This window comes from Ascaphus truei, unplaced genomic scaffold, assembly GCF_040206685.1.
Source record: "Ascaphus truei isolate aAscTru1 unplaced genomic scaffold, aAscTru1.hap1 HAP1_SCAFFOLD_145, whole genome shotgun sequence".
Lineage (NCBI taxonomy): Eukaryota > Metazoa > Chordata > Amphibia > Anura > Ascaphidae > Ascaphus > Ascaphus truei.
The window spans coordinates 481,639-502,174 of NW_027454334.1; the positions used below are offsets into that span (position 1 = coordinate 481,639).

Consider the following 20,536-nt stretch of genomic DNA (forward strand, 5'->3'; position numbering starts at 1 on the left):
AGGGGACGTAGCTATTATTTCATGGGGGCCCCAGGGTGCCAAAACTCCTGACGTAGTAGCTACATACATCCTAGGGAACTCAAAGCGGTCTTGCTTTCTCCTTAACTTGTTGAACGGAATGGAACCTTCATCACATTTCCCATTAGTTAATGGATTAACGTTTCATCCCTTGTGGGACAGTGAGAGGATTCACAGGCAATGTGCTGGGCTGTTGGAAGCACAAGCACAGCATACAGTAAGTACACATCAGTGAGTGCCAATAGTGAGTGGAGTGGTGGACTTTGAGTGGACTGGACTGAGTGGACAGTTGCTCAAGCCTGGAGAGAGACTCCATGACAAAACTCTGCTGGGCTGATTTTAGATCTGGAGAGGGCTGGAGGTCACTGATGCAAGTAAGACTCAGACATAGCATTAGAACAGTAATCTTCTCTGAAGAGCTGTTAATTTGATGCCTCTGTCTTCATGAGTGTCTGTAATCGACAACACAGCCCCGATTCCACAATGTTACACCCTGCCAAAATGCCAATCCATGGGATATTTTGGGGGTTAAAATATCCCTCAATACTGGTTACTTTCATGTCACAAAATAAAAATTAAAAGGTGAGTGGAGTCACCGAAAGCAAAAGATGACGAAACGCGTTGGTGGATTTTTACTCTCATGTCACAGCTGATTTTGACATTAGAGTGGATGAAAGCGCTGGAAGAGAAGACAGGGGACTTCTTTGTGCGGTGCAGAGCGTGCCAGAAAAAGTCACATTGAGCTGCTGTTTAATGACTTACTCTCATGCCTTCAAATCTCGACAAAGCTCTTAATGGTCTCAGGGCCCTCAACGTCCTGAGTGATTTGATGGCTCCAAGTTCGGAGTAGCCCAGCCAGTTTGCCGTCAGACTGATGAGAGATACCTTGCCAGAGTCAAAAGAAGATGAGTCAGCACAACAGATATCGTTATCAACACTTCCGAGTTTAGCTACACTATGGCCTCAGAGAACCTCTTTTGCATCAGAAACCGAGTGTTTCCGATATCACGTGTGGTTAACCATGTGCTATTTTGAAGCCCAGAAAAGGCACCAGAGCCACAGAGGTTGGTTAACTCGGTAGGACTCGTAACATCTTGTAATCAAAAACAATCGTGGACCTGATTTTCCCTGAGGTTATCGCATATCCACAAAGGTAGTTGTAGGCCACCTTATTACCTCTAACTCCTGCCTACAAGACTTCTCCCATGCTGCCCCGTCCCTCTGGAAATCCCTAACACGCATCATCAAACTCTCCCCCAGATTCTAGATATTTAATAACTCCCTAAAAACTCACCTTTCAAGGAAGCCTACTGTATCTGCACACTCCTAACATCCAACTCCCCTTCCCCTCCAACCCCATTGGGACCAGCGGTGCGGCAGGACCAAACTCTACACTTTGTAACAAACCCCAACATCCCCACCTCCAAACTTTAATGGGATCAGCTGTGTGGCTTAACCACTCTCCTGCTATGTAATACCCCCTAACCTCCGCACCCCCAAACCTTAATGGGACCAGCTGTGCGGCTGCACCAGTCCCCACGCTATGTAACACCCCCTAACATCCACACCCCCAAACCTTAATGGGACCAGCTGTGTGGCTGAACCACTCTCCCGCTATGTAATACCCCCTAACCTCCTCACCCCAAAACCTTAATGGGACCAGCTGTGTGGCTGCACCAATACCTACGCTATGTAACACCCCCTAACATCCGCACCCCCAAACCTTAATGGGACCAGCTGTGCGGCTGTACCAATCCCCACGCTAACACCCCCTAACATCCTCACCCCCAAACCTTAATGGGACCAGCTGTGCGGCTGCACCAGTCCCCTTGCTATGTAACACCCCCTAACATCCTCACCCCCAAACCTTAATGGTACCAGCTGTGCGGCTGCACCAGTCCCCACGCTATGTAACACCCCCTAACATCCACACCCCCAAACCTTAATGGGACCAGCTGTGCGGCTGGACCAGTCCCCACACTATGTAACACCCCCTAACATCCTCACCCCCAAACCTTAATGGGACCAGCTGTGCGGCTGGACCAGTCCCCACGCTATGTAACACCCCCTAACATCCTCACCCCCAAACCTTAATGGGACCAGCTGTGCGGCTGCACCAATCCACGCGCTATGTAACACCCCCTAACATCCGCACCCCCAAACCTTAATGGGACCAGCTGTGCGGCTGCACCAATCCCCACGCTATGTAACACCCCCTAACATCCGCACCCCCAAACCTTAATGGGACCAGCTGTGCGGCTGGACCAGTCCCCACGCTATGTAACACCCCCTAACATCCGCACCCCCAAACCTTAATGGGACCAGCTGTGCGGCTGCACCAGTCCTCACGCTATGTAACACCCCCTAACATCCGCACCCCCAAACCTTAATGGGACCAGCTGTGCGGCTGCACCAATCCCCACGCTACGTAACACCCCCTAACATCCGCACCCCCAAACCTTAATGGGACCAGCTGTGCGGGTGGACCAGTCCCCACGCTATGTAACACCCCATAACATCCTCACCCCCAAACCTTAATGGGACCAGCTGTGCGGCTGGACCAGTCCCCACGCTATGTAACACCCCCTAACATCCTCACCCCCAAACCTTAATGGGACCAGCTGTGCGGGTGGACCAGTCCCCACGCTATGTAACACCCCATAACATCCTCACCCCCAAACCTTAATGGGACCAGCTGTGCGGGTGGACCAGTCCCCACGCTATGTAACACCCCATAACATCCTCACCCCCAAACCTTAATGGGACCAGCTGTGCGGCTGCACCAATCCCCACGCTATGTAACACCCCCTAACATCCACACCCCCAAACCTTAATGGGACCAGCTGTGCGGCTGCACCAATCCCCACGCTATGTAACACCCCCTAACATCCGCACCCCCAAACCTTAATGGGAGCAGCTGTGCGGGTGGACCAGTCCCCACGCTACGTAACACCCCCTAACATCCGCACCACCAAACCTTAATGGGACCAGCTGTGCGGGTGGACCAGTCCCCACGCTATGTAACACCCCCTAACATCCCCACCCCCAAACCTTAATGGGACCTGCTGTGCAGCTGCACCAATCCCCACGCTATGTAACACCCCCTAACATCCGCACCCCCAAACCTTAATGGGACAAACTGTGCGGCTGGACCAGTCCCCACGCTACGTAACACCTCCTAACATCCGCACCCCCAAACCTTAATGGGACCAGCTGTGCGGCTGGACCAGCCCCCACGCTATGTAACACCCCCTAACATCCTCACCCCCAAACCTTAATGGGACAAGCTGTGCGGCTGGACCAGTCCCCACGCTATGTAACACCCCCTAACATGCCCATCCCCAAACCTTAATGGGATCAGCTGTGCGGCTGCACCAATCCCCACGCTATGTAACACCCCCTAACATCCACACCCCCAAACCTTAATGGGACCAGCTGTGCGGCTGGACCAATCCCCACGATATATAACACCCCCTAACATCCTCACCCCCAAACCTTAATGGGATCAGCTGTATGGCTGAACCACTCTCCACGCTGTGTAACACCCCCTAACATCCGCACCCCCAAACCTTAATGGGATCAGCTAGGTCTAGAACATTTGATCGCAGATATTTTGCTGTGACCACGTCGCCGCCACTCGCCTCGCCGCAGAGACATCTCTCCGCTGGTCGTCTCACCACCAACCTTACCCTTTAAACGCCCTAATACTAATGATAACCCTACCCTAAAAACCTTAATACCTTACCCTAAACCCCTTACCTAAACCCCTACCCTAAAAACCCCAACCCCTTACCCCCACCCCTACCCTAAAAACCCTAACCCCTTACCCTAAACCCCTACCCTAAAAACCCTAAACCCCTTACCCTAAACCCCTTACCCTAATAACCCTAACTATTTACCCTGAAAACCCTAACCCCTTACCTAAAAAAAACTAAACCGCTACCCTTAAAACATTAACTTCTTACCCTAAACACCTACCCTAAAACCCCTTATCTCCTTAGCCAAAAACCCCTAACCCTAAAACCACCTACCCTAAAAGCCTTATCACCTTACCCTTAAACCCCTTAACCTAATCCCCTACCCTAAAAATCTTACCTCCTTACTTAAAAAACCCTTACCCTAAAAACATTAATCCCTTACCCTAATCTCGTAACCCTAAAAACATTAACCCCTTACCCTAAACCCCTATTTAAAATCCATAACCCCTTACCCTTAAAACCCTAACTTCTTACCCTAAAACCCCTTACCCTAATCCCCTAGCCTAAAAACATTAACCCCTTACCCTAATCCCCTAACCCTTACCCTAAAAACCTAAACCCCTTACTCTAAAACCCCTTACTCTAAAACCCCTTACCCTAATCCCCTACCCTAAAAATCTTAACCCTTTATCCTTAAAAATGTAACTTCTTACCTTAAAACCCCTTACTTTAAAAACTCCTTACCCTAATCCCCTTACCCAAAAAACCTTAACCGTTTATCCTTAAAAACGTAACTTCTTAACCTAAAACCCCTTAACCTAATCCCCTACCGTAAAAACCTAACACTTTACCTTAAATCCTTTACGCTAAACCCCTTACCCTAATCCCCTACCCTAAAAACCTTAACCCCTTAGCCTGAATCCCTTGCCCTAATCCCCCTACCCTAAAAATCCAGCCCCTTACCATAAAACCCCTAACCTTCACCACCGACCCTACCCTCTCAACCCCCTTAAATTAACATCCCTTATTGGTGACACGACCAGCGGCTGTGGCGAATTCTCCCTCGGCGCCCAAACATCGGCAGAGACTTGGTCATGGCGAGACGGCTGCCACCCAACGTCCGATCTCCGAGCTTCAACGTGGGTGATACAGAGAAGTAGCGTGGGACATCAGCGAGGAAGACAAGCCTTCTACTCACGTCAACAATGAGGAAATCCAGCCAGCACCAGGCGTTGGTGAAGTAGATTTTGAAGCCGTAGGCCGTCCACTTTAAGAGCATTTCAAAAATAAAAACGTAGGTGAACACCTTATCCACGTACTCCAGTATGGTTTTAATAACCTGCCGCTGTTCAATGTATATGTCCTCAAAGGCCTGGAGGGAGAAAACAGGAGAGAGCAAAGCTACCGTCTTCAGTTCTCTTTCATTAGGCGGATTGATAGAATTCGTCTTCTTTCCATTTCATTCTGTTAATAAAACTATGAGAGAGGAGGGGAGGGAAGGAGAGAGAGAGGGGGACAGAAGGAGAGAAAGAGGGAGAGAGGGGGAGAGAGAAAGGGGGAGAAGGAGAGGGGGAAGTGAGATAGGGGGGGAGAAAGAGGGAGAGAGGGTTAGAGAGAAAGGGGGGAGAGTGAGAGGGGGAGAGAGAAGGGAAGAGGGGGAAGGGGAGAGAGGGGGAGAGCGAGAGAGATGGGGGGATGGGAGGGGGGTGAAAGCGGGGGAGCGGGGTAGAGAGTGTACAGCAAATAAAACCCCCACGGTGTGAGCACATTCACATGTCTCAGAAAGGTCCTGCCCTTCCCCTTTATCTCTTAGCATACAGTGCTTCCACTGCAGCCAGGGATTCTGGGTAATGACATGCAAATGAGCTCTCACAGTGCATCAACTCTTTGCTTCTTGTCCATTTTAACATGGGACCCCCTATAAACTGCTGCCTGGCCTAATACACAGATTTTTCAGCACAGCCTGGGTTAAAGAAGTGCAGAGCCAGAAACCCTACACACAGATAGCTATTCAAAAGAAGGATTTATTTTCCCCTGATGAGACAAAATATGAGTTTTTTCTTGGGCCTTATATATACTAACTAGCTGATATACCCGGCGTTGCCCGGGATGTAATTTTGGGGGGCGGGCGAAGCCCCCCTTGACAGCTAGGTGGGTGACTCAGTTGACTGAGTGTGTGGGTGGATGCGTGACTGAGTGGGTGGGTGGGTCGATGACTGAGTGGGTGGATGGGTGGGTCGGTGACTGAGTGGGTGGGTGGGTCGGTGACTGAGTGGGTGGGTGACTTTGGGTTGGTTTGACTTAGGGTCGCTGGGTGGGTGACTTTGGGTCGCTGGGTGGGTGGGTGACTGAGTGGGTGGGTGGGTGAGTGGGTGGGTGACTGGGGGAAAGTGGGTGACTGGGGGAAAGTGGGTGACTGGGGGTAAGTGGGTGACTGGGGGAAAGTGGGTGACTGTGGGAAAGTGGGTGACTGGGGGAAAGTGGGTGAGTGACTGGGTGGGTGTGTGGGTGGATGTGTGGGTGACTGGGTGGGTGACTTTGACTGTGTGACAGTGGGTGGGTGGGAGAAGGTGGGTGACTTACCTTGACCGGGTGGTGTTTCCTGGCGGCAGACGGTTCCCCTCCTGGCACGGATATCCCCGTGGCATCAGGCTGGGGCAGGAGGTGGGTTCGGAAGCTGGCGGGGGGGCAAGAGTGGCAGGCTGGGGTAGGAGACCCGCGCCACGTGAGGGTGAGTGCAGGAGGCCCGGCCCGCGCTTCCCCTCAGTCCGGGAGCCGTTGCACGTGATGGTGAGTGCAGGAGGCCGGGGGAGTGCAGGAGGCCGGGGGAATGCAGGAGGCCCGGCTCGCGCTTCCCCTCCATCCGGGAGCGCACGTGATAGTGCCTGCAGGAGGCCGGGGGAGTGCAGGAGGCCGGGGGAATGCAGGAGGCCCGGCCCGCGATTCCCCTCGTCCGGGAGCGCACGTGATAGTGCGGCTGGGGATGTTGCGGAGCGTGCGGGTTTGGGGGAGGTGGGGGAGAGAGTGAGGGGCACCGGGAGAGGGGGAGGGAGGGGGGTGAGGAAGGTGAGCTGCGGTCCGACTGACGGGGGAGAGTGAGGCCAAGGAAGTGTGTGTGTGTGTGTGTGTGCACGTGTGGTGTGGTGTGTGTCCTTTGGCCCGTCACTCCACCTCAGGCCAATGAGAGGTGTGCGGGGGCGGGCGGGCCAAGGGACCAATGAGATTTCCCCTAGGGACAGAGGCCATGCAGACAGGCATACAGTGCTTTCACTAATATAGTATAAGATATAACTACAAATCTAGCTTAACTCGATGGACACATGTCTCTTTTCAACCTAATCGGTCACGTTTACAATGTAGTTGGGTCGAACAACCGTCCGTCTGCATTTACCAGTGCTCCGCTGCTCAGTAAGATCATGAAGATAATGAAGCTTTCAAACCAGTTGTGCTCCACGATCTTGAAACAGGTTTTCCGAACATTCCACCAAATCTTTCCTTTGTCTGTTGTGACATCGACGTAAAGGAACGGGCATCTCCCGACGCAAGCTTTCGAAAACAGAAAACAAAACCCCCCAACAATATCAAAACTCACGAGCCACTGAGCGTTCTTCACTCGTCTTTCAAAAAAGGTCAAGTTCACAACAAGAGCATAAAACAAACAAAAAGGGTGAGTGTGGTGAGTACGCGCATGTTAAGTGAAACTTTGTTGTGTTTTGTCACTAAAATTGTAATTACAGTATATGCTCAAAAGTCTTTCATGCAATCAAAAACATCAAAATCAAAATCCCATTTCAGTGACAAAACACAAAGAAGTTTCACTTAGAATGCACGTGCTACCCCCCACACCCCTTTTTTTCTATATTGTAATTATATATATAACCTAATAGTAAATAAATGCATTGTTTTAATATACAATTACCTTAGTAAAACAAATACACATTTAATGTGTAAATCCTATAAACAAAATGTCATGAAAAAGCGAATGAGCATAATTAATTTTTTACTCCAGCGATAGTCTTTTTCTTACATTACAAGAATATATAAATATTTAATGTAATACAGATCACACAATACTATATCATATACACATATACATCTTTAAAATATATATTTTATTTAAAAAAAATGTATAATAACAATTAAATTATTAAAACTAAGAGGAGATCTAGTTTTTAATTGTATAAATCAAAACTGTTCCCTGCGATATAGAAACTGAGAAAGTACAATTAATGGGAATAACCGGTTCCCATTCTCCACCCAAAAATATATTAATCTGCTTTATGTATCTAAAGTGGTAAAAACTGATCTTTAAACTAATTTTAGTTTTCCGATATATTGGAATGTACATATACATTTGTCAGAGCTGCTTCTGTTTGGATTGTGACATTATCACTTGTAAATCTGCTTTATTTCATGATACAGTATAAATAGTCTTTGGGTATTGCTGATTGTGTGTAAATAAAATTCTGCTGCAGGGAACTGGTTACAGTCAGGTGTTTGCATATACAGTTAAGTGTGTGTGTGTGTGCCTGCCTCTGCATGCGTGTGTGTGCCTCTGTGCATGCGTGAGAGACCATGGCTGAATCTGCGCATGCGCTGCTTGCTGGAGTGGTGCCGGCTGCTTCAGCGCATGTGTTAGAGGCGACGGAAGCTTCTGCGCATGCGTGATCGACGCCTGAATCTTCTGCGCATGCGCAGCACACAAGAGTGGTGCAGGACACTTCTGCCCATGCGCAACATGAACTTATGGTGGCCGCTCCTGTGCATGTGCGCGCCGATGGCCTCTTCTGCCAACACTGGCGTCACTTCCATTACAAACTTCTGTCTCCATGAAGGCGATTTGTGCCAGCTAAAAAAATGATTGGGTGACCCCCCTGATAAAGGCCCTTAGAGATGGAAACGGTGATATGGTTATGTAAGCTAATACATTCTTTGTGGGTTATGAATTGAACTTGGGGCGCCTGGTGATCTCTCAACAATTGAATATAGTAACAGGGAGGGAGAGGAAGTGGGGGGTATGATACATTTTATTGGACCAACAAGTAGTGGATATGTTACAAGATTTCCAACCTTTTAGGGTTGGAGTAAACCTGATGAAGGACTCTGAGGGGTTCGAAAGCTTGTAACACATCAACTACTTGTTGGTCCAATAAAAAGTATATTGCCACCCACCTTCTTTGTTACTGCATGGAAGAAAGGACCAACACGGTTACCCACCCATCGTTGCTCAATAACTGAATTAAATTGTCCCCAAGTATGTACTCGTAAATTGGTCAGGTTAAGAATCACCCATAAATATGTGGAGAATACTTCAGCTAGGGACCGTCGCTAGCACCGACAGATGCTGCTAAGCTGGTTGGACACCTTGCGTCTCTGCCACCACTCTGCCAGGCCGACTCCACAGCTGCTGCCTCCCACACATTTCGCATGATCGTCCATGCTTCACTCTCTGATGGGAGTGATAGGGGAGAGGTTCGAGATGACAGCAGCACAGGGGACAGCTAGAGCAGCGTCCACAACCCGGCTCTGTGTTCGACTATCTCAGCAGCAACCGGCGGTGCTACCGATTGTGCCTATTACGACCATAACACATTTTTTTGTGGCACCCTCACCATGACGGGATTGGTCCATTTTCCCATTCATTATCTTTACTGTCACACTTCTCACTTTTAACTATTCATAGTTTTCTTCTGATTTATTATTTATTTGATCGCATCATTATCGCCTCATATTAATTCACAACAGTTCTGTCGGGCGCCACGACACACGTTTCTTTTCATTATATATTTTTTTTGCTCCAGCAAAGGGCCGAATTTGCTAAGCAGCTCTGCAATCTATTTACCGCAGTGATGTCATGAAATCCACGTGGGCGGCTATATTAATTTCTGATACATTCAGGCTGTGCTTTGAAAAAGTGGTATGTGTACACACAGGGCTTTGCAATGTACTCCTCATCCCTCCTTCACCTTCAGGAGAGTCAGTGGGACATTGGGTCATCAGGGCATTGGGTCACTGGGGCTGTCTCATGCAGAAGTTCAAGAAGAGAGTGCTGAAGGTATCCATATTAGGTCACTACAATAATAGAATGCCCGGGTATACCTTCCGTAAAACATTCCTCGGGGCCAGCTTCTTCCTTATGTTCATTGGCCTCTTCCTCCTCCTCTGGGACAGGTGGTTTGTAATCGGCCGTGCTGCAACGTGAAGAGCCCTCGTCAAACTTCCTCTACAGGGAAAGAAACACGCAACGTTAGACCAACGGACAGAATTCGAGGAGAAAAACTAGCACCATAGAGACATAGCACCTTTAGTGACCGGGGGAGGGAGGAATGAGAGTAGATGCACAAAGAGACCTAGATAGAATGAGCTTCCTCCTTCCTGCGACCACAAGGTCATCGCGCGTTTCCAGCCATGAACGGTTCAAACGAGATTCGCTAAAATGAACGACCCAAACAAATGTGCCAACGCAGAAGAACTTTCCCACCCAATCTCAGGGGTAAAAGCGAACTGCGTCCACTAGATTTTTGTTTTCATATCCAGAAATTGTGGTATACAATTATCTGCATTATATTTGTATAAAATAGCACCGGGTCACAGTATAGAAACAGGATGGCCTGTTATCTCATTTGATTATTTTGTTTAGTTACTGTATAGATAAACTTTATTACCAGGTCTCATTTTAATGCGTTGTCGTTACTTGTAATTGTTTGTTTAGTTACTCTTTTAGAGGATTTTCTTTCTTATAATAAATGTTGATACTTCTTGGATACAAACTAGGTGTACTTTACAGGAACAAATCCTCCCTAAGTCTGCTGGTCAGAAAGCGTATTGCACAGCAGATGCTAATGCCAATTATCGACTATGGAGACATAGTATACGGTTTGGCACCCCAAACCCACCATAGCAAACTTGACACCCTCTACAATTCAACTTGCCATTTTGTTCTCCAATGCAACTACAACACACATCACTGCGAAATGCTCAAAGAACTAGATAGGTCATCACTCGAGTCTAAGCGCAAAGTTTATCTTTCCTGTCTTGCCTTCAAATACTTTTTGGGAAAGCTACCCAGCTACCTGAACAAGCTCCTCACCCCTACCACACGCAGCACTTATCATCTGAGATCTGACTCTAGAAGACTGTTCATGGTCCCAAGGTTCAGTAAAGTATCCAGCCGCTCCTCCTCCTCTTACCGTGCACCCCAAAACTGGAACAGTCTACCGGAGACTCTCACAGCCGCCACCAGTCTAAGTTCTTTCATAACTAAAGCTGTCTCACATTTTAATCTGGTCTGTAACTGTTTCACTCGCCTATAATAATATTATCTCTTACTGTGCATGCAATGTCTTGTATATAATGTATAACCCTGCTCACTTATGTAACTGTATTTGTAACCATGTATTATTTCTCATCTTAACTCTGTGCCCAGGACATACTGCTGCGGCACAGTTTATTCGAGCATTTGCCCGTTCTGTGCCGCAGCAGTAGCCTGGCGCGCGCCCGAGTGTGACGGGCGCGCGCCGAAGCAGCGGAAGAGCGCCCTCCGATCGGGGCGCTCTCCCTACCGCTGCCGGGTCCGCCGGGTCCCCCGGAATCCCCTGCCGCTGTCCCGCGATCGCGGGACACCAGGGCTCCCTCGGGGAGCCCCTGGACACGCGTGCAGGGGGCGCACGCTCCCGATGACGCGTGACCGCGCGTCTATGACGCGCGGCACGCCGAGGGGCGGCCACTAGCAAGCCGGGAGATTTCCCGGCTTGCGGTACCGACCACACTTCAATAAAGTGTGTCGGTAGTGTACATGAAAACGAGAGGTAACTCTCACTGTATTACTTCCTGGTAACACATTTTATAAATAAATAACACAACTCCTTTTGGTTCATGACTCTACTTTATGAGGGTATTTCTCTCCTCTATGAAGATTATTTTTGTTGTCTACTTATTGGTGTTGTCCCTCTTAGCGGCACCGGCTAATCGATTTGTTGGTATATATCCCGGTGTCCATTACAGTGGGCTTCTAAAAATGTCAGTCTCACCTGCAAAGGGGGAAAATAAATACTAGTGATACCTTCTGGTGTACCACCACCACCTCCACTTCCGACTCTGTGCTGAGCTCATCCTCCTCGTCGAGATTCTCCAAATCAGACTCTTCTGAAGCGATGGGCACTTCTATCCTCAGGTTTGGATTGTTGATAAAAGCGTTGTGATCCAACTCAACCATCCGATATTGATCTTTTCCGGTCACGCCGTCAACGCATTGGTAGTCGGACTTGGGCTCCTGCTCTGTGTCCAAGTGGTTCAAAGCAAAGCCGTCTTTGTTCACATCCTCGTCCTCGGCGCCCGTCTTCCTGTTCCTGTGGAGGATGGACAGGAAGGTTTTCTTCACAAAGTCAACCCCCCGGGTGATCCTCCCGATGGCGATCTGCAAGTTGTTCATCTCTCCATCGTCATCAGAGGCGGACAGGTTGTCAGCGCTGAACGAACTCAGCAGCAAGGCTAAGAAGAGGTTCAGAACCTGCAAAACAGAGCAAGACAAGAGACACTGGTATCGTATTGGCGCCCAGCACAGGGCGGCTAAACAAAGATGGTGGCGAAGCAGAAGAGGTTCAAAACCAGCAAAAGCAGAGCGACACAGATACCATAACGGAGAATTGGAAAGAACATAAACCCTAGAGCATAAAATAATTACCTAAAAACCACTGTTTTCTAGCGGTTAAATGGTTTCCAAGAAAGGCCACAAAGAAAAAAGTGTGTATTTGGTAAAATAAATTTAATTAAAAAAACAATACTAATGGATCAATCCAAAAAAATATACTCATTAAATATATCCCAGCTGGGTTCAAGCTCAACCAAAAAAAAAAAATAGATAACCAAAACCAATAAGAACAGTAAAAATAACAGTAACCTATGAAAAGCAATAACTTCCTTACAGCATTGGAAACATTTCAGATATTGGATGATGCTGTGTACCAGAGGTGCAGGCAGGTTGTATTTGTACTGTATGTAAAGCACGCGCGTGCAATGGTTAAAACACAGCCACCCTGACTCGCAGAATATGATAAATATATTATTCGTATTCAGTTAGCGCCTTTTATTTCCATTCCACAGATATGATAACGGTGACCTGAGCAAAGAGAAATGGACGAATGTGTCGAAATTCGATTCGCAGGTTTTTTTTTAATCAATGTTTGAAAAAGTCTGGACTATTTCTTGAATATTCTCTCATTTTTCAAACATTCTTTCCATTTTTCAATTTTTCTTTAATGTTTACCTTTCATTTTTTAACATTTTTGAATACTCTCCAATTTCGAGAAAAGTATTCGTAAATACGAAAATTGGGAGCCACGCTTGCATCGCGTTATAAGCGGATTCACGTTGAAACGGATCGTGTTATAACGGGGTTTAGCTGTATAATGTTTTTTTTTAGAGACAAATTTTTTAAATATTCTTAATTGTTGAAATTTTTCTTTGGGGCTTCTTTTGTGTGTGCAATTGTCGAATATTCAATTTTTAAATTAAGCCATGTTGGGTGATTTGATTTCAAGCAATTTCTGCTGCGAATTTATATTTTGGACAAATATTCCCGTACTGTATATCTATCTCTAAACTATGTCTAGTTCATCTAGACAGTGAGACGGCTGCAGACAGAGAGACTGCTGCAGACGGAGAGACGGCTGCAGACGGAGAGACGGCGGCAGACGGAGAGACGGCGGCAGACGGAGAGACGGCGGCAGACGGAGAGACGGCGGCAGACGGAGAGACGGCGGCAGACGGAGAGACGGCTGCAGACGGAGAGACGGCTGCAGACGGAGAGACGGCTGCAGACGGAGAGACGGCTGCAGACGGAGAGACGGCTGCAGACGGAGAGACGGCTGCAGACGGAGAGACGGCTGCAGACGGGGAGACGGCTGCAGACGGGGAGACGGCTGCAGACGGAGAGATGGCTGCAGACGGAGAGACGGCTGCAGACGGAGAGACGGCTGCAGACGGGGAGACGGCTGCAGACGGAGAGACGGCTGCAGACGGAGAGACGGCTGCAGACAGAGAGACGGCTGCAGACAGAGAGACGGCTGCAGACAGAGAGAGATGGCTGCAGACAGAGAGAGATGGCTGCAGACAGAGAGAGACGGCTGCAGACAGAGAGACGGCTGCAGACAGAGAGACGGCTGCAGACAGAGAGAGATGGCTGCAGACAGAGAGAGATGGCTGCAGACAGAGAGAGACGGCTGCAGACGGAGAGACGGCTGCAGACAGAGAGACGGCTGCAGACAGAGAGAGATTGCTGCAGACAGAGAGAGAGACGGTTGCAGACGGAGAGTGAGACGGATGCAGACGGAGAGAGAGACGGATGCAGACGGAGAGAGAGAAACGGCTGCAGACGGAGAGTGAGACGGCTGCAGACAGACAGAGAGACGGCTGCAGACAGAGAGAGACGGCTGCAGACAGACAGAGAGACGGCTGCAGACACAGAGAGAGACGGCTGCAGACAGAGAGAGAGACGGCTGCAGACAGAGAGAGAGACGGCTGCAGACAGAGAGAGAGACGGCTGCAGACAGAGAGAGAGACGGCTGCAGACAGAGAGAGAGACGGCTGCAGACAGAGAGAGAGACGGCTGCAGACAGAGAGAGAGACGGCTGCAGACACAGAGAGAGACGGCTGCAGACACAGAGAGAGACGGCTGCAGACAGAGAGAGAGATGGCTGCAGACAGAGAGACGGCTGCAGACAGAGAGAGACGGCTGCAGACAGAGAGAGACGGCTGCAGACAGAGAGAGACGGCTGCAGACAGAGAGAGACGGCTGCAGACAGAGAGAGACGGCTGCAGACGGAGAGAGACGGCTGCAGACAGTGAGACGGCTGCAGACAGAGAGACGGCTGCAGACAGAGAGACGGCTGCAGACAGAGAGACGGCTGCAGACAGAGAGAGAGACGGATGCAGACGGAGGGAGACGGCTGCAGACAGAGAGAGACGGCTGCAGACAGACAGAGAGACGGCTGCAGACAGAGAGACGGCTGCAGACGGAGAGAGACGGCTGCAGACGGAGAGACGGCTGCAGACGGAGAGACGGCTGCAGACGGAGAGACGGCTGCAGACGGAGAGACGGCTGCAGACGGAGAGACGGCTGCAGACGGAGAGACGGCTGCAGACGGAGAGACGGCTGCAGACGGAGAGACGGCTGCAGACGGAGAGACGGCTGCAGACGGAGAGACGGCTGCAGACGGAGAGACGGCTGCAGACGGAGAGACGGCTGCAGACGGAGAGACGGCTGCAGACGGAGAGACGGCTGCAGACAGAGAGAGACGGCTGCAGACAGAGAGAGACGGCTGCAGACAGACAGAGAGACGGCTGCAGACGGAGAGACGGCTGCAGACGGAGAGACGGCTGCAGACGGAGAGACGGCTGCAGACGGAGAGACGGCTGCAGACGGAGAGACGGCTGCAGACGGAGAGACGGCTGCAGACGGAGAGACGGCTGCAGACGGAGAGACGGCTGCAGACGGAGAGACGGCTGCAGACGGAGAGACGGCTGCAGACGGAGAGACGGCTGCAGACAGAGAGAGACGGCTGCAGACAGAGAGAGACGGCTGCAGACAGAGAGAGACGGCTGCAGACAGAGAGACGGCTGCAGACAGAGAGAGAGACGGCTGCAGACGGAGAGACGGCTGCAGACAGAGAGAGACGGCTGCAGACAGAGAGATGGCTGCAGACAGAGAGAGACGGCTGCAGACAGAGAGATGGCTGCAGACAGAGAGAGACGGCTGCAGACAAAGAGAGACGTCTGCAGACAGAGAGAGACGGCTGCAGACGGAGAGACGGCTGCAGACGGAGAGACGGCTGCAGACGGAGAGACGGCTGCAGACAGAGAGACGGCTGCAGACGGAGAGACGGCTGCAGACGGAGAGACGGCTGCAGACGGAGAGACGGCTGCAGACAGAGAGAGACGGCTGCAGACAGAGAGAGACGGCTGCAGACAGAGAGAGACGGCTGCAGACAGAGAGATGGCTGCAGACAGAGAGATGGCTGCAGACAGAGAGAGACGGCTGCAGACAGAGAGAGAGACGGCTGCAGACAGAGAGAGAGACGGCTGCAGACAGAGAGAGAGACGGCTGCAGACGGAGAGAGAGACGGCTGCAGACGGAGAGTGAGACGGCTGCAGACAGAGAGAGACGGCTGCAGACAGACAGAGACGGCTGCAGACAGAGAGAGACGGCTGCAGACAGAGAGAGACGGCTGCAGACAGAGAGAGACGGCTGCAGACAGAGAGAGACGGCTGCAGACAGAGAGAGACGGCTGCAGACAGAGAGAGACGGCTGCAGACAGAGAGATGGCTGCAGACAGAGAGAGACGGCTGCAGACAGAGAGAGAGACGGCTGCAGACAGAGAGAGACGGCTGCAGACAGAGAGAGACGGCTGCAGACAGAGAGATGGCTGCAGACAGAGAGAGACGGCTGCAGACAGAGAGAGAGACGGCTGCAGACAGAGAGAGAGACGGCTGCAGACAGAGAGAGAGACGGCTGCAGACAGAGAGAGAGACGGCTGCAGACAGAGAGAGAGACGGCTGCAGACAGAGAGAGAGACGGCTGCAGACGGAGAGTGAGACGGCTGCAGACAGAGAGAGACGGCTGCAGACAGACAGAGACGGGAGACGGCTGCAGACAGAGAGAGAGACGGCTGCAGACAGAGGGAGAGACGGATGCAGACGGAGAGAGAGAGACGGCTGCAGACGGAGAGAGAGACGGCTGCAGACAGAGGGAGAGATGGCTGCAGACAGAGAGAGACGGCTGCAGACAGAGAGATGGCTGCAGACAGAGAGAGACGGCTGCAGACAAAGAGAGACGTCTGCAGACAGAGAGAGACGGCTGCAGACGGAGAGACGGCTGCAGACGGAGAGACGGCTGCAGACGGAGAGACGGCTGCAGACAGAGAGACGGCTGCAGACGGAGAGACGGCTGCAGACGGAGAGACGGCTGCAGACGGAGAGACGGCTGCAGACAGAGAGAGACGGCTGCAGACAGAGAGAGACGGCTGCAGACAGAGAGAGACGGCTGCAGACAGAGAGATGGCTGCAGACAGAGAGATGGCTGCAGACAGAGAGAGACGGCTGCAGACAGAGAGAGAGACGGCTGCAGACAGAGAGAGAGACGGCTGCAGACAGAGAGAGAGACGGCTGCAGACGGAGAGAGAGACGGCTGCAGACGGAGAGTGAGACGGCTGCAGACAGAGAGAGACGGCTGCAGACAGACAGAGACGGCTGCAGACAGAGAGAGACGGCTGCAGACAGAGAGAGACGGCTGCAGACAGAGAGAGACGGCTGCAGACAGAGAGAGACGGCTGCAGACAGAGAGAGACGGCTGCAGACAGAGAGAGACGGCTGCAGACAGAGAGATGGCTGCAGACAGAGAGAGACGGCTGCAGACAGAGAGAGAGACGGCTGCAGACAGAGAGAGACGGCTGCAGACAGAGAGAGACGGCTGCAGACAGAGAGATGGCTGCAGACAGAGAGAGACGGCTGCAGACAGAGAGAGAGACGGCTGCAGACAGAGAGAGAGACGGCTGCAGACAGAGAGAGAGACGGCTGCAGACAGAGAGAGAGACGGCTGCAGACAGAGAGAGAGACGGCTGCAGACGGAGAGTGAGACGGCTGCAGACAGAGAGAGACGGCTGCAGACAGACAGAGACGGGAGACGGCTGCAGACAGAGAGAGAGACGGCTGCAGACAGAGGGAGAGACGGATGCAGACGGAGAGAGAGAGACGGCTGCAGACGGAGAGAGAGACGGCTGCAGACAGAGGGAGAGACGGCTGCAGACAGAGAGAGAGACGGCTGCAGACGGGAGAGAGACGGATGCAGACAGAGAGAGACGGCTGCAGACAGAGAGAGACGGCTGCAGACAGACAGAGACGGCTGCAGACAGAGAGAGACGGCTGCAGACAGAGAGAGACGGCTGCAGACAGAGAGAGACGGCTGCAGACAGAGAGATGGCTGCAGACAGACAGAGACGGCTGCAGACAGAGTGACTGCTGCAGACAGAGTGACAGCTGCAGACAGAGAGACGGCTGCAGACAGAGAGACGGCTGCAGATGGAGAGACAGCTGATTGAGCCACTGATTGAGCCACCTGTGCTGAAGCAGGCATATCCTGAAAACATTGCGTGTGGCCCTTGAGGACTGGGGTTGGCCACCCCTTGCTCTACACCTTTCACAGAGCCCCAATAGCCACGGTTTGTCTGTATAAACTCAATCGGCGGAGACTTTTTCTGCCACGGGTTTCTGCCGCGTTTATTTCTTGACTTCCCTAGGCGGACCCGTGTGGCGGCGCGGTGACATCCCTGCGATATTTTTGGGGGGGAGTCGGTCTCTACGAAATACAACATCTTCCACCTCCCAAACAAATCGGGTTTACACTTACGTAGAGAGAACTCGCGGGATCCTGACCGCGGCTTAATCCGGGAAATGTCTTGGCGAGGGGGGGGTCACAATTGGGAAGGACGGAACACCCCGAACCCCCCCCCCCGTCCCCCACAGGAAGCCGCAGCTTTTATTTGGCTACACCTGCGTCCTGTAAAATTATCTGCGGCGGTGTAGCCACGCCCAGTCACAGCCGGGACGTTTGGGACTTTCGCCATCACAGATAATGTATCCCGTTACACTAAAATCCCTAACCTTAACCCCTGACCCTAAAAACTTTCACCCATTACCCTAAACACCCTAACCATAACCCTCCCCCCTAAAATCCATAACCTTAAGCCCTTACCCTGACCACCTTAACCCACGACCCCAAAAACCCTAACCGTAACTGCTCACCCTAACAACCTTAAACCCCTAATCACAACTCTAAGTGTCCTATATCGGGGCAGAAAGGGCGGCAGCTAAAAGACCATTTCCGTCCGTATCCCTGCCGCACATCCAATGCCCCACGCGTTTTGCAATCTACTCCTCTCCGTCTCGCGCCGGTCAGCGTTTCACATACACACCCCACTCAGACAGCCATGGATTGCCCACATAAAAATGAGGAATCGTTATCATCGGTTCTGCCGATGTAATCTCACCCAACCCCCCCCCCCCATCTCTTTCCTACACACACCCCCCCCCCCCCCACCCCTTCCTGGCATGTTTCGTAGTAAAAGACTCTCAAAACTGGCCCTGACTCGCAGCTGTCCACGTTCGTACCGCTCCGTGCCAAGAGCACATTCGAGGAGAGTCTCATCTGACGCTCAAGGACACACACGCACGCTGCTTTGCATTGCTGGCGGCCGGAGACGTTAATAGACCCTTTAAATACATGTCTAGTGGTCCGTCAAGTTTAATTCTCTTCTATTTTTTAAACAGACCGGATCTCTTTGTTACTTGAGTTGCTTCCTCTTCACTTCCTATTATAACTTCAGAGGAATGTCGGGAGGAAATGTCAGCAGTGCCAGCAATAGTACTGTGCTAATAGCTTCCACTTAGCCAGCGTACATAGGCTGGTACTGCTCTGGAGGAGGCGGGGGGAGGGGGAGTGAGAAAACGCCATTTTAACGCACGGATGAACCTTTGTCACTCCCCCGTTGGTAAATAATGTCTCTCCAACTGGTCCATCCTACTTGGTTTCCGTACCTGTAAGATGTCCCTTCCTCCTTGTTTAGGATGTTGATGTTGGGATTTGTAATTATTGTGTTTTAACGGTGTTGCTTTGTGTTCCAGCTTGTTGGGAAGGGGTTAATGGAGGAAAGGGACCCCGGGGGGGGGGAAGAAAGTTGGCTCCTTGGGGTGGAGGTCCAAGGTACCTCCAGTACTAATTCGGGGAAGGCAGGGTCATACTTGGCTTGGGGCGGTCGGTATGGAAGTGATCGTCCAATGGTGGTGTTGTCTGAGGGCCAAGTGGTTTGAGCGGCTACTTGGGAAATTCTTACAAGCCGGGGGCATCCCTCGCGCTAATTTAGGGGTGCGCAAACTTTTGCTCCTGCACCCCCCTGTCTCTTGTCCCCCAGTGCTCGCGCCCCCCTCTTCCCTCAGTGTGGCGTCAAATGACAAGCGGGGTCATGTGATGTCACGTCCCATGACTCCGCGGCGTCAAATGACGCCACATTGCCATGGAGACGCTTCCAGACGCTGGCTGAAGCAAGGTAAGTGTAGGTTCTAGAGGCCTCACGCGATCCCCCGGCTCCCATCCATGTGTGTATTTTATTAATAGTGATGGTTGTGCGGGGGGGGGGGGGAGGAGTTCCAGGATGCCCTCTCCTCCCCCAAGGGTCAAGGTATAGGTGTCATGGCATTCTCTGTATGGAAGTAGATGTTAAATATTTGGCACTTCCAAACTCGCAGCTCTTGGAGAAAATGTAGTATATGTCCATAATATTATCGGGAAGGGGGGGTGGATCCTATTACTGCACCCAGTGTGGCCTCGAAGTCCAAGCAGAATTTTGCACCAGAAGATCGAAGCTGTGAGGTTCCCCCATGGTATGGCTATAAAAGATATAGGAACATTTGGCAGAGACCTCCACGCTTGCTTACTTCTCCCACCAGGTCAGAATGAGGATGATACGGCCGAACCTCAAAGTTCCTCATGGAGAATTAAAACCATTTCCATGCGTTTAAAGCAACAATCCTACCCAGAATCCTTTGTGAGCTTAGCTCATGTAATCTTAATGTTGTGTCCTCCTACTCTTCAAAAACAAAAGGTTGTTCTAGTGTTACAAAACGTGTTTTTCTTCATCTCTGGTTTCTGATGGTAACCTGTAGACTGCACAGGGCTCGAAGGAGAGCTCCATTTTATCCTCCCGGACACTCCATACCGTCAAAGGCTTGAGTCTCCCGAACAAAGCATCAGATTTCTCAGCTCAAAACAG

At 51.2% G+C, this 20,536-nt stretch overlaps 1 protein-coding gene across 7 annotated transcripts in view; it reads right to left on the reverse strand.

Moving 5' to 3' along the window:
* Positions 1-20,536, reverse strand: part of SCN4A (sodium voltage-gated channel alpha subunit 4) — a 179,859-nt gene that overhangs the window by 29,041 nt on the left and 130,282 nt on the right. For all 7 annotated transcript variants that reach the window (XM_075581615.1, XM_075581613.1, XM_075581618.1 and 4 more), the window contains exons 16-20: positions 11,779-12,225; positions 9,816-9,939; positions 7,108-7,262; positions 4,915-5,088; positions 781-903 (exon numbers count right to left, since the gene is read on the reverse strand). In XM_075581615.1, coding sequence (XP_075437730.1) covers positions 781-903; positions 4,915-5,088; positions 7,108-7,262; positions 9,816-9,939; positions 11,779-12,225 — 1,023 coding nt within the window. The remainder of the gene's footprint in view (positions 1-780; positions 904-4,914; positions 5,089-7,107; positions 7,263-9,815; positions 9,940-11,778; positions 12,226-20,536) is intronic.